At 36.9% G+C, this 14,392-nt stretch overlaps 1 protein-coding gene across 1 annotated transcript in view; it reads left to right on the top strand.

Annotated features, from left to right (window-relative positions):
* Nucleotides 1-355: 355 nt before the first annotated feature.
* Nucleotides 356-14,392, top strand: part of mtrex (Mtr4 exosome RNA helicase) — a 40,931-nt gene continuing 26,894 nt past the window's right edge. The window contains exons 1-12 of the mRNA XM_051910485.1: nucleotides 356-531; nucleotides 1,004-1,141; nucleotides 3,915-3,981; nucleotides 4,062-4,124; nucleotides 4,206-4,318; nucleotides 6,482-6,656; nucleotides 6,741-6,831; nucleotides 6,962-7,086; nucleotides 10,743-10,841; nucleotides 11,195-11,312; nucleotides 11,944-12,075; nucleotides 14,095-14,174. Of these exons, the coding sequence (XP_051766445.1) occupies nucleotides 434-531; nucleotides 1,004-1,141; nucleotides 3,915-3,981; nucleotides 4,062-4,124; nucleotides 4,206-4,318; nucleotides 6,482-6,656; nucleotides 6,741-6,831; nucleotides 6,962-7,086; nucleotides 10,743-10,841; nucleotides 11,195-11,312; nucleotides 11,944-12,075; nucleotides 14,095-14,174 (1,299 nt within the window). The 5' untranslated portion in view covers nucleotides 356-433. The remainder of the gene's footprint in view (nucleotides 532-1,003; nucleotides 1,142-3,914; nucleotides 3,982-4,061; nucleotides 4,125-4,205; nucleotides 4,319-6,481; nucleotides 6,657-6,740; nucleotides 6,832-6,961; nucleotides 7,087-10,742; nucleotides 10,842-11,194; nucleotides 11,313-11,943; nucleotides 12,076-14,094; nucleotides 14,175-14,392) is intronic.

Here is a 14,392-nt window from a genome sequence, read left to right as displayed (position 1 = left end):
GTTTGAAAACTTTGGATTTAACTTTATGCAGATTGCATGATTTATTTATTTATTTATTTATTAGGGTTTGGGCCTCCATAGGTCCTGAGAGAGAGGTAAAAGCAAGACAAAATACTTAATTCTAGCGGAAAGTAGATTACACATTTTTAGAGGTACAGAGGCATTCGTTGTTGTGTATCAGTATCTGTCTCTTAAGAAGTTTGATGTGTTTAAATAATAGTAATTAAATACTAAATTCAAATTACGGCAAATTGCTTGATTAAATTACCATACATTCTGGAATTTGCTATTGCGATTATTTTAGAGAAAGGCATTTTGTTTTTCTGTTTTCTACCGTTGCTCATTTCACACGTTTTACGCTCCGCATGTCATTTCCGGCACGCAGCGTGCGCTTCTCACTGTGTGATTTGCGTCTGTTTGAAGGTTTGAAGTCATGGCGGACGCATTTGGAGACGATTTGTTCAGCGTGTTTGATGAAGAACAGGCCGGTTCCAGCAAAAAGGCTACTCCAAAGTCCGCTGCTCAGGCAGGGTAGGTAAACGGGCGGGATATATGTTTGTTTTGCAGAACTAATCAATGGGTATTGTAGTATTTGCCTGGTCTTACTGAACACATGTGACGCGCACTCATAGATAGAGTGAAACTCAAAAAAAATTCACGCCACATAAACACTTTACCGGTGTATTCTAGCGTTCAACAGTTAGAACTTGCTATATTTGTCGTCTTTTGTTATAAATGCAGCGTCTTTTGTGTGCAGGTTGTAATAAACCAGCCTGCCTTCCCCCAAATCCCATAGACATAAGTAAAATGTTCAAACTAACCAAGACCGTTAAACTGTCAAAAATACATGAATAAATAATAAACAATCAAATGTAAACACACACTACTTGTGTCTGTCTGTCTGTCTGTCTATCCATATAACTGTCTGTCTCCCTATAACACAATAGATATAGAAGCACTAGATGATTGTTGAGTGACTCTTTGTTGTCTTTACATCTAATAGGAAGACGCCTGATAAAGCTGATAAACCGCAGAGCGATTCAGCAGCTGTCCGCAAAAGAGATGCAGAAAATGACGGTCCAGATGCGATGGTGCTTGGGAAAAGACAAAAGCTGGAAACAGTGTCAGCTGAGGAGATCAAGTAAGATTAGTGTGCTTGATGAACTGTTTGTTGTACTGCTGCTGATTAAAGGATTAGTTCACTTTAAAATGAAAATTTCCTCAAGTTTTACTCATCCTCAAGCCATCCAGGTGTATATGACTTTCTTCTTTCTGATGAACACAATCGGAGTTATATTAATAAGTATCTTGACGCATCCAAGCTTTATAATGGCAGTGAACAGGACTGAGTATGAAGCTCCGGGGGGGTTAATAAAGGCCTTCTGAAGCGATGCGTTTGTGTAAGAAAAATATCCATAATTTAACAAGTTATAAAGTAAAATATAAATATCTAGCTAGCTTCCACCAGACCGCCTTCCATATTCAACTTACAAAAAAAGCGTAACTGATGTTGTGTCAGTTACGCTTTTTTCGCAATTTGAATACGGAAGGCGTTGGACGTAGCATAAGCGTTTTGAACTGCGAGAGGCATTACACTTTCTTCATAAGTTGAATATGGAAGGCGGTCTGGTGGAAGCTAGCTAGATATTTATATTTTACTTTCCAACTTGTTAAATATGGATATTTTTCTTACACAAACACATCACTTCGCTTCAGAAGGCCTTTATTAACCCTCCGGAGCCATGTGAAGTATGTTTATGATGGTTGGATGTGGATGGAGACACTTTCTTCAGCGTCATACTCGTTGGTCCCGTTCACTGCCATTATAAAGCTTGGATGCATCAGGATATTTATTAATATAACTGATTGTGTTCATCAGAAAGAAGAAAGTAATATACACCTAGGATGGCTTGAGGGTGAGTAAAACTTGGGGGAATTTTCATTTTAAAGTGAACAAATTTAACTTCTGAAATACTTCATAGTGAACTGAAATATTTATTGTACTTGTCAACTTATGAAATACTTTATAAGGGCTTTTCACACTTGAACTAGTTAACCCTGGGTCATTGTAAACCCCTGGTAAGTGGAATCCGGTGTTATCTTGCTTTACGTTTCACATTGCTCATAATTTACCCGTGTTTTATAATTAATCCTGAGTATTCATAAACTGCCGTTTCACAGTGTACATCATAGATGTACACATGCCTAATTAGTGGCTATCTACCTATACATTTATCTATGGTGTACATTCTGAAACCCTGGGTTAACATCCTTTTTTGCATATTTGTGTTGTCAGTGTCATTAATTGGACAAATGCAGAACATGACCTGTTTACTTAAAGGCTCTAGCCTTGCATGTTCTCATATTATATATTGCGGACTGTATTATCAAGATTATACTGAAAGGTAAGAATGAAATGGTCTCTTCACTCCAGCTCCACATGTGTTCAGTCAAAAGTGGTGCTAACCCCACTTCTAAATTACAAGTGTGAAACGTTCCTTTCCCGGGGTTAAAAGCTGAGTTTAGAACGATGGTAACCCGGGGTTAAAGGAACACTCCACTTTTTTAACAACTCGCCTAGAGTTAAACATTTAAATTTTACCGTTTTTGAATCCATTCAGCCGATCTCCGGGTCTGGCGGTACCACTTTTAGCATAGCTTAGCATAGTTCATTGAATCTGATTAGACCATTAGCATCTCGCTCAAAATTGACCAAAGAGTTTCGATATTTTTCCTATTTAAAACTTGACTCTTCTGTAGTTACATTGTGTACTAAGACCGACGGAAAATGAAAAGTATACTATACTATACTCTCATTCCGGCGTAAAAATCAAGGAACTTTGCTGCTGTACCATGTGTGCAGCAGGCGCAATGATATTACGCAGCGCCTCTCACGAATGTCTCAATGGTTGCAAGGCACGCTCCCTGCAAGCAGGGTCACAGGCGCTGCGTAATATCATTGCGCCTGCTGCACCCATGGTACGGCAGCAAAGTTCCTTGATTATTACGCCGGAATGAGAGTATAGTTCCTAGCCATATCAGCTTAGAAAATCGCAACTTTTAATTTTCCGTCGGTCTTAGTACACGATGTAACTACAGAAGAGTCTTAAAGTTTTAAATAGGAAAAATATCGAAACTCTTTGGTCATTTTTTAACGAGATGCTAACGGTCTAATCAGATTCAATGAACTATGCTAAGCTATGCTAAAAGTGGTTCCACCAGACCCGGAGATCGGCTGAATGGATTCGAAAACGGTAAAACTGTTTAACTCTAGGGGAGTTGGAAAATGAGCCTATTTTTAAAAAAAGTGGAGTGTTCCTTTAAGTGCAGTGTGAAAAGCCCTATAATGTACAGATTAATAGGCACCGATAGTTGCTTTTTTGGAACTGCTGGTTATAAATGCTGGTAGTTTTTGTTGTTGGTAATTCATTTGGCAGGCGCTAGAGGGTTCTACAATTGAAGAAACAGTTTTTCAGTTTTATAGTAGTTTTTTTTCTTTTCTTTTTTTTTTCTAAAAAAAACAAAAAAAACAGCATGCATGGGTGAAATATAATAAAATAAAAATAAAAATTTCTATCAGTGGCTGATGAAGCATAGCCATTTTGATTTCTTTATTTATTTGATAAATACATTTTCAACATCATTGTAAATTTTTCAAAATTATTATGCATTTTTTATTATTGTGTAAAAATGTTTAAGTTTCATTTGGCAGGTGCTGGTGAGTTTTACAATCAAAACAGGCTGTTTTCAGTTTTGTAGTCTGCAAAAAACATGGTAAAATATAATGAAATAAAATGAAACAGCAATTCATATTATTCATTTAATCTATTATTCGGCTGATTATTCGTTTTGTAACCTTAGTTATCCTTATGTGAGAAATCTGCTCTTGGTTGACCTCCTATTAATTCTTTCAGTCTGTCAGAGCTCATGCCTAAAGTGAAGGCGGAGCAGGTGGAGACAGTGGAGGGCTGCACTCATGAGGTAAATGCATAAATGCACAGTAGAAAAAAAAACTTCTCTCTGTGGAATGATCATGTGGTGACCCCATCTTCCTTTCTCAGGTGGTTCTTCCTGCCAATGAGGAATACACTCAGCTGAAACCACGCGTTGGAAAAGCTGCTAAGGTGACTTGAACCTCATTGAACATCCTATGACAACATCCGTGCTTAGCTTTTGTTTGAACATGGTTTGTTTCCCTCATGCAGGAGTACCCATTCATACTCGACCCTTTCCAGCGTGAGGCCATCCTGTGCATTGATAACAACCAGTCTGTGCTTGTGTCGGCCCACACATCGGCAGGAAAGACAGTGTGTGCGGAGTGAGTGTCTGTTAGATTGAAATATTGTCTGTGTGCACTTTCACATAAGATCAGTGGTTCTCAACTAGTTTGGCCATGGGACCCATAGTTTCCCATGGTCATTAGGCTGCAACCCAAATTTTTAGGAATTTGAACCAAGCAAATTTATTTCTCAAAAATGACTGACACACAAGTACCATCCCTCTTTAATTAACACATAAATTGTAAGAATATCACTAGCGCTGATAAATAAACAGTATTATAAGGTATTCAATTATTTATATTTAGATTATTACATTAGGTATTAAACATCAGTCCCAAACTAGTTTTTGTTAAAACAATGAAGTCAGTAAGTTGGTATGAGCCACCACAGTCATCAAAAATAGAACTGGTAGTATTTTAAACACAATACTAACATGAACTGTTTCTAAAATATATGGACACTGATCCTGAAGAATAGAATGAACATCATACCTGCATGCAAATCCTTCCCAGCTAACACACGATATACCAGTTACTTTCTGATAATTGACAACATAACAACGTTGCATGCTCATAATTTTAACAGCAAAAATGCGTTCTGGTGTGTGCCCTGGCCCTGACAAGTTACAAAATTAATGTTAGAATAATGACACTGACATATAGCCTGTCATCATCTGTTTGTTTTCCAGCGTGGAATAACACAAAATAGGTATAATTTTAAAGCTTAGAAACTCAGCTTTTTAATGGATCTAACCATTTTGATCAACTCTTAAGGAGTGCTGAGTTGTCCTTATAAATTGCTTGCGGGCGCCACCTAGCAATATAGTCTGTCATCATCTGACAGCGGGGGCCTGTACCATGAAGCCGGATTCACTGGCTAGCGAGGTAAGTTTCAGATTAGTTTGCGCCAATCCTGGGTTTTAGGTACCATGAAAGTGACTTGGCTTTTAGCGGTGTTAATCACCATAGTAAGTTACGCTCCACAGCTAACCTGCTCCGGGGCAGGTTATGTTGTGGATAAGAGATCTCAAACCGAAATTGGACCAATCAGATGTGAGCAAAGTGATACTGACACATCCAACGCAATAAAGTCATGCCCCCGGTTTCACTTCCTCCAAATTAAAGGTCACTATATAGTAAAAACAAATATTTAAAGATGAAATTGTCTGGCTTTAATGATAATTAGAATTATTTTATGATTTATAGAATTATTATATGATCTATATTATTAATCCATTACACACAAGCCATTTTAGTTTTAACAGTTATTATTAAGCATTTAGTTTAAATGAATATTAATATATACAGATCATATGTAATATAAATAAGCTGTAGAATCAGTAGAACTCTTTAAAAATGACTACATGTGACCTTACATGTTTGAGTCTCTATTGCTATATATTATCAAGCAACATATAAACTAAACTATATAAACTAACTTCACAAGTTTCACTTGCACTGATAGAGCAAGATCATTTCTTTTATTTTTCGTCTTTCATGGACAAGTATTTTCTTTAGTGTAAATGCGTTTAAATTCATTTTCTTCAATCTCTTAACCTTCAGTGAAAGAGTTTTGAATCACGCTGGCTCTCTCGCGAGAAGTGAATCAGAGTTTCTCTCTGTTGCAAGGCATGTGATTGGCTGTTCACCACTGATGTTATGCATTCATGTGCACGCGCTCCACAAACTCAGGATCAAAGCCTGAGTTGACAGAGAAAGTTGATGATCAGCATCATTGTACCAACAAAGCCGGATTGGAGTGGTTTGGTTTTGTCAACTCAACTAATCCTATAACCCTGAATTTGTTCAACTACCATCATGGTACAGGCCCCAGATACTGTCGAAAGAAACCCATCCCCCCCCCCACACAAGGTGTAGACGTGTTTTTTTTTTTTTTTTAAGTTTAACTTGAGCGTTGTATTTTTAGAACATTGTGTCACGCGTGAGATGCTGCAAAACACGTGAGACGGTCAGACACATCCATTTAGCATGTTTACATAGAAAGTTCTGTCTGACAGAAGAGCAAGTTTTTGCAAAAGAGCCAACCGCTTTCACGCACATCTTTCAAAATAAAGGTTTGCATCAGAAAAACTTTTGGAAGCTTTTGTTGTTGTTTCTTTGACTACACTCTCAAAACGGTCTTGAGACACACCGGTTGGGAAACTCTGCTTTAGATCTGAGTGCGTTTACTTCTGCACGCAGATATGCCATTGCTCTGGCGCTCAGAGAAAAGCAGCGAGTCATCTTCACCAGTCCCATCAAGGCTTTGAGCAATCAGAAGTACAGAGAGATGTACGAAGAGTTCCAGGATGTGGGTCTGATGACCGGTGATGTCACTATTAACCCTACAGCTTCCTGTCTGGTCATGACCACCGAGGTGAGACAGCGGCCAGTTATCCTCTGCAGCATCAATGATTGGTTCTTTACTGATTTGTTGTTTTGTTGGGATGTTTTCTTTCAGATTTTGAGGAGCATGCTGTACAGAGGGTCAGAGGTTATGAGGGAGGTGGCATGGGTCATCTTTGATGAGATCCATTACATGAGAGACTCAGGTGGGTTGTATTTAATGTTTAATCGGCAGAAAATGCAAAAGTTACCTGAAATTTTGTGAAGTGCATAATGGTTTGATTTGTATGTTTGCTGTCATTGAGTTTGTCTCTTACTGGGTCATGTGACCTGCAGAGCGTGGAGTGGTTTGGGAGGAAACCATCATTCTACTGCCAGACAATGTGCACCATGTCTTCCTGTCAGCCACCATTCCCAACGCTCGACAGTTTGCAGAGTGGATTTGTCACCTCCACAAACAGGTGGGTCATTATGTTCATTCTTTTTTTTTTTTTTTTTCGTGACTGATCTGGTGGTTTTCCTGTATCCCATAGACTTTCATTGAACATTCCTAACTTTAGTTCCTCCTACTCCTATAATGATTAGATTTTGATTGATGGAATGTTCGGAGTCTGCTTCAATGTTCATGAATTTAAAATCCAAATGTAAACACACAAGCCCTTTAACCCTATGAAAGCAATGGGAGTGCCTGCACTCCTGTTTGCATGTGTCTCTTTAAGAGCCAATAAAAACTGAAACAAAGTAGGTAGCAAAATAATTCTTTTTGCATACAAATACAGAGACTTTACATGTTCAGATCATGCCTCCAACATGCTCCTGTTGCATTGTATTCATCCTGAGTCTGCACAAATTGTGTTTACAACAAAAACAGGCACAGGCGCTAACTGAAAACAAAAATGTAGATTTCACGTGCCTTTTTTTTGCTCATAACGTCATGTAAAATGCACAGATCATAGATCATGCACATCACCATTTACAGCAGATTCTTATGATTTAAAATGAGCCCAAAAACAACAAAATCCATTGCGACAAGTGATGTAACATAATTGGCTAAAAACATGTTTCTCATCTTTCTGGGATGCAATGTGTTAATCAGTGTTTCCGGAACTGTCCATGTTTGTTTTCCAATGTGGAATAACACAAAATAGGTATAAATTTAAAGCTTAGAAACTCAGGTTTTTTTAATGGATCTAACCATTTTGATCAACTCTTAAAGAGTGCTGAGTAGCCCCTGTAAACCTAAGTGTACCGCCTGCGGCCACCACCAAGCAACGAAAAAAATAGTCATATTTTTCTAAACTACTGCCTTGATCAACACAAAATAAATGTCATTTGAAAGCTTGGAGTCTGAACTTCGAGTATCTCATGAGTATCTCAAATACAGTCAGTTATGGCTTAAGTGGACGTAAACATTTGGGTGAAAACAGGATGTGTGTCAGTATCCATGGATTCGGTCTTAAAGGGACCATAGCCTATATTTGTCATTAATGTTAATAAAACAACAAAAGATGTTAAATAAAATAAATGTATACATGGTAAATAAACCTACTATGTCTGAAAAACAAGTTTATTTAATTTGTATCTCTATAGTATTTGTTGTATTGATTTGTAATTTGTTTGTAAATTTCTTTTTATATAACAACAATTATATATATTGGTAATTATGCCCTTTGAAGGTTATTAGACACTGAAATTTTTGTTCTTTAAGTTTGTGACAAGCGCACAAAAATTATTACTTTTTTCATTGGAGTAATAATAAAGAAGCTGTCCTACATTCGTTAGTCTCATTGTGTTGTGCTTGGAAAACTGCAACATCACCAAAAAAAGAGAGAGAGGGAGAAATTAATAAATGTGTAGGCATTAGTGGTTCAACGGATCACAAAACTCACGGTTCGGATCATATCACGGTTATTAAGTCACGGATCGGATCATTTTTCGGATCAGCACAAAAAAAAATAATTGGGGGGTGGGGGGTAACTTTGCATTTATTACTTAGCCCACTTTAACTAATCTGATACCACAGCAGAAACTACTAGCCTAACTAATACATTATTAAAGGCAAGTGAACAGACTAAAAACAAATACTGTACACCAATTGCAAGCATAGATAAATACATCATAAAGTTACAAATAAAGTATAAGGTCTAACTGTACTATTAATTTTCGTGTACAGAAATGTAGTAATGTAAAATGACACTGTTCACTGTATAAATTTAATATAGATTAATCTTTGTTAAAGCTGTGTTTAGCTGTTTGATTTACATGACAGACAACAGCAGCTATTTATAGGTTGCTGTCACTTTAAGAGTAAGACTCCATGCACGCACAAATCCGATAGATACACTTCTGAATTCTCACCTTGTTCATTTAAGACATAACCGAATGTGTTTACGAGAATACTTGCCGAGAGGGGTATTTTGACTGACATAATGCGTGTATGTGTCCATCCAAGTGCATTTAGGACGCAAAAGAGAAATCAATTTGGAGTTTGCCAGCTATCTGTAACGCGCCTTTCTCTCTCTGTGTGTGCGCACGAGCCTTGTATGTATGTGCGTCTGTGCGCACCGATAACAACGTGGCGTGCGATACCGAATTAAACCCTCTTTTGCCTCTTCTAGCGCTGGAATGGTTTTATATCTATTTAATGTGTAAACTAACAAGACAAAACACGTGCAAATGATAACCTTTCACTCTATTGCGGTTAAACTTGCAATTGATCCGCGAATCACATGCATGCCGAACCGTGGGGCTTGGTCCGTACGGATCACAGATCAACAACGATCTGTTTAGCCACTAATAGGCATCGGTATCGGTATCGGCGAGTACTAGAAAAAAGTATCGTTACTTGTACTCGGTCCTTAAAAAATGGTATCGGTGCATCCCTAGTTTTCATAATTTATTTAATTAAAAACAAATATGTAGATTTCAAGTGGCATTTTTACTCATAACTTCATGAAACATGTTCAGATCGTAGAAAAATTCTCGCGATTAAAATGAGTCCAAAATCAACACAATCCTTTTGTGTTGACCACGAGATATTTCTCATGGAGGAGTGATTTTAAAAATGCCCATTAGGGGGTGTCAAGGGCTAAACAAAAAGGCTACCTTGGTTCAAAATGCTGTAACTTTTGATTACTTTATGCTATCGCCACAATTTCCAGATGCAGCTCACCTGTAGGAGAGCTTCATCAAAAAAAGAATTTTCCTCCTATCTTATTTCCTTCCTGAATTATTGCATGTCAAATGAGAAAGATATGTAAAATTATAATAAAAATTATATATATTTGTCTAAAAATTTTAAGTGTTCCATCAAACGATACCTACCTTTTGACTCTCCTCGCTATAGTTGGAGGTATCAGTCTTTACTTTTGTGTATGTCTCTTTTAGAAACTCTTGAGTAAACAACTCTAAATTTAAAAAATGCCTTCAGGTCTTAAAGGGTTAACCTATTTTAAATTGCTCTCAATTAATTGCCTAGCAATCATCTAGAACACCTTAGCAACCTGCTGTGAACCTCTCAGAATACCTTATTTTAAAACAACTTGTCAGAACATGTTAGCCACCACCTAGAATACCTTTCAACATCAGAGTATACATTAACACCTATCAACCATTCAGGATGCCATAGAAACCTCCTATCCAGTTATTGTGAACTAAAACGTTTAAAAATTTGTTTTCGGCAATTGAAATAAAATATAAATATTAGATGATAAACTTATATTTAAAAAAAAAAAACTTGGAAATGTTGCCTTGGCAACTAAAACTGAAATAAAAATAAATGAAAGTTAAATAGAAATATTTAACTCAAACTAATAAATTAAGGCACATAGCAAACTTATTTCCTTATACTACAGTTAAAATAAAATCTGAAAATATATAAGCTAATTTAAAATATTAAATACTATAAATAGTATATTAAAAAAAATTAAAACACTGAATGTTGTCAGTCACCCAAAATGCCCCACTAACACAGTACAGTACAAGCATAGTATGTCTACTTTAATCAGCAATGTATTCTAAAACAAATGGATTCAGTTTAAAGGAAGTGGATCTGAGTTCTATAATGCATCATCCATAATGCCTCCAGGATGAGTGTGATTTCCTTGTTTATATGCAGCCCTGTCACGTGGTGTACACAGACTACCGCCCCACTCCACTGCAGCACTACGTCTTTCCAGCAGGGGGCGATGGACTCCATCTGGTTGTGGATGAGAACGTAAGTAGCCAAATACTTTGAATAGCTGCATTAAAGCCTTTATTCCATCATCAGAGATGGTGAAACACACCTCAGGTGATCTCGGGTGTGTGCCGCCCTCTGTTTTACAATATAGAGAATTTATGTACCATTATCTGACATGGGTGTAGAGTTGGAGCTGTCATTCAAGAGTGGCACGTCTACATGTAATTAAACACAGATCCTGAATGCTGAAATATCTGTGTGTGCGTGTGTCTGTGTGTTGTATAACTGCCAAGCCACAACTACGCAACAACAATCTGATCAAGTTTAAGAAAATGTTCCCAGTATTACTGTGGTTATGTAATCATATGTTTTTTGGCATTTCTTGTCAGGGAGAGTTCAGAGAAGACAATTTTAATACAGCTATGCAGGTCCTGAGGGATGTGGGGGACACTGGAGGCAACACTGGGGGCAAATGGGACCCCAAAGGAAGAAGGGGTGGAACCAAAGGTTAGTATTTAAGAATCAATATAAAACTAAATGGCACGATCAATATTATACCAACAACAAAAAAGTTGCTCTATTCTGGTATCTGACACCCACTTTTAAGATCCAGTCAATTTCTGCTCAATAAAATAAAGTCTGTCCCCACATTTTATCCTTTTTATTTGTTTAATTTCCTATTTTGCATTGAAATAACATCAGGTTATGGAAGTACAATGTGTTGTGAACTGTTTTATGTTGATTTTAAGGTAAAATTGTGTAAGAATGTGCAGTTTAGGGGTCATTATTGCTCAATTCGGTTACTAGTTCAGATAAATGGTTAACCTCAGATGGACTACCATTGATTTGCTGGGAATAAATCGTGTATGTTGAATTATCTGAAGCATCAATATTTCACTGTTTACACCAAGTATTATCATTCATCTTAGGTGAACCGGTCACACGTAGTCAGCTGAGACAGATTGTGCTAACATAAATAAGGAAGACAGACTTCCTAATGCACTTCAAAAAACAACAACAAAAAACACTGAATTATGAAATTAAACATTTTAAATGTAATTTCAGAATTCATGTACAAGACAAAAATGAATATTCTAATGTGTTTATTATCATAATTTACTGTTGTATTTTTGGTCAGGTCCATCTAACGTCTTCAAGATTGTTAAGATGATCATGGAAAGGAACTTCCAGCCGGTGATCATCTTTAGCTTCAGTAAGAAAGAATGCGAGGCCTATGCACTCCAAGTGGCTAAACTGGATTTCAACACAGGTATTAATGTTACAATAATTAATAATGCTTCTTGCTAAGAATATTACTGTTGCTCATGCTTGAGTTAAGGGTTTAAACTGATATCTTCCGTCACACCTGCAAGGGCTAAACTAAGCTTTGGAAGAAGCATAAAATAATTTTTCTTTGAAGAAATATTTGCTAGTTTCCATTCTAGACCTTAAGGTTTATCTCACTATAATTGCTCAAATATTGGTGCAATGATGATTTATCTATCCTATTAATTAGAAAGAGATTTAAAAAAAAAAAAAAAAAAAAAAAAAATCATGGCCAAAAAAGTGTCAGAAAAAGAAATGAGCTCAGCTTTGTGCTGTTTTGGGGAACTTTTAATTTCTGAAACGGTTACAGGGAGTTCTTTATCAAGTATTCATCTATTTGAAGCATAATGTGTTACAGAGCCAAATGCACGAATGTGGCACTTCCCTTTGTCTATTGACGTGTCAAAATCTCTGTTTTCTTTTAAGAAAAATGGACAGCATGTACGACTCTTAATAACCTTCAAAAGTATTGCCACTTCCCATACCACTTTGCTTTGAAAGGCTTAATTGAATTTATTTTAAAAGTGACTGATGTGGTGCACACAGAAGCATGGCATTATTGCGGACTTTTAAACATGTTTTGGTTGAGAATAGTGTACACTTAAAGCTTGAAGTCCTTGGCCTTTGATGGGATATGGCTGAGCACTTGGGACCGCACTAGCAGTCATCCACACAGCTGTTACTGTTTTGCGAGTCTTGCTTTAGGTGGGGAGACTGTTTTCATTGGCTCTATCTGAGCAGATGTCATCATAAGAGCTTTCCAGCTCAAGTGTGATTTTATAGAGGGTTTCCAGAACATTTTCATTATTTCCAGTATGCACAAGTAGATTGGTCTCTTGGTTTTCTAATCTTTTGAGGTGTTGTTTAAGCAGTGACCGCTGCAGAGATATTGTGGTCTCAAGTAATGCTGTTGCCATATTACAGTAGTCAGATGCACGTATTAGTCTCTATCAGTGGTTTTGATCTGGTTGGTCTGTTCTTTCATGGATATATGTGGGGAAAAAAAAACAGTAATGTATTGTGCACCTAACCAAATGTTTATGCATATTAGAATAACTAAATAAACTTGTCAAGGTGGTACAGCTGTCCTGATATCATCATAGAGACAAAAAGCCTCATTAAAAGAACAAAATTCTTGAGAAAACTTAAGTATTTTGTTTTGTTTTATAATTTCTTCTTGGGGGAAAAAAAGCAGCGAAGCAACTGTTGCAATATTATAAATATTTGAAAACCGTTTATTCGACAAAGTCATGTGGCGCAACCAATATACAAAATCGTAGGGGGAAAAATGGACCCCTGCAGACCTCATGAGTGTGTTTCAGTCTCTTAAAATATCATAGAATTTGACCTTGTGACTTGGAAATGTTTTTTCTGGTTGAAAAATTTACTTTGGTACAAGCCAATGATGATTTTTAGTAAACTTCAGTATTTCATTTTAAAGAGTTGGGTCACCATTTGATGTCCAATGGGGAAATGAAGCAAAACAGGTCCTGAAGCAAAACCAGTTGAGAACTGCTGGTCTGTATTTAGTTTTCATTTTGTTATGCTGTAAATTTGAATGTGCGAAGCCTACTGAGATCTGACTGACTACCACACATGCTGCAGGCAGAAATAGAGATGTTCTAATCCCTCATGACACATTGTTTCTAGGTTCTGTTTGGAGCAAGAAAACATGACAACTCTCCTTTTACTCAATACTTTCCTCTCCATCTCATTCTCTACACTGACACTACTATGTCTATATCTCTCTGGTTTGTAGTGTTTTTCATGTGATCATGGAAAGTCCTCTGAGCAGCTGTGTAAAGCACACGCATGTAGCTTTGTGATGCTGGCTGTGTTTCAGAGGCCTTTGAGCTGACACGCATGCACACTGAACTACCAGAAACCAGTTGCTCTTTCTAGCCACGGTCCTCTGAAATTCTTAATTTGATGTCTGATTTCTAATTTCTCTATCGAACCCCAGACGATGAGAAAAAACTGGTGGAAGAAGTGTTCAGCAACGCCACAGACTGCCTCTCTGATGAAGATAAAAAGCTACCACAGGTAAATTCTTTGCATATGCTTCTGTGTTTTTTACAGTGATTTATTAATTGGTCTGTGTTGACAATATAATGATAAATTTGCTGATATTTATTGAATTTATCGGCATATATCGATAACCTTGCCTGAATAGCGTCGCAAGTTGAGTATTTCAACAAAAAAAATTGTAAATGCTCAAATTAACATGTCATATTTGTTATTTTACCTGCATGATTTATATT

This window comes from Ctenopharyngodon idella, chromosome 10 (genome assembly GCF_019924925.1).
Source record: "Ctenopharyngodon idella isolate HZGC_01 chromosome 10, HZGC01, whole genome shotgun sequence".
NCBI lineage: Eukaryota > Metazoa > Chordata > Actinopteri > Cypriniformes > Xenocyprididae > Ctenopharyngodon > Ctenopharyngodon idella.
This window is presented reverse-complemented; position numbering and strand designations above follow the sequence as displayed.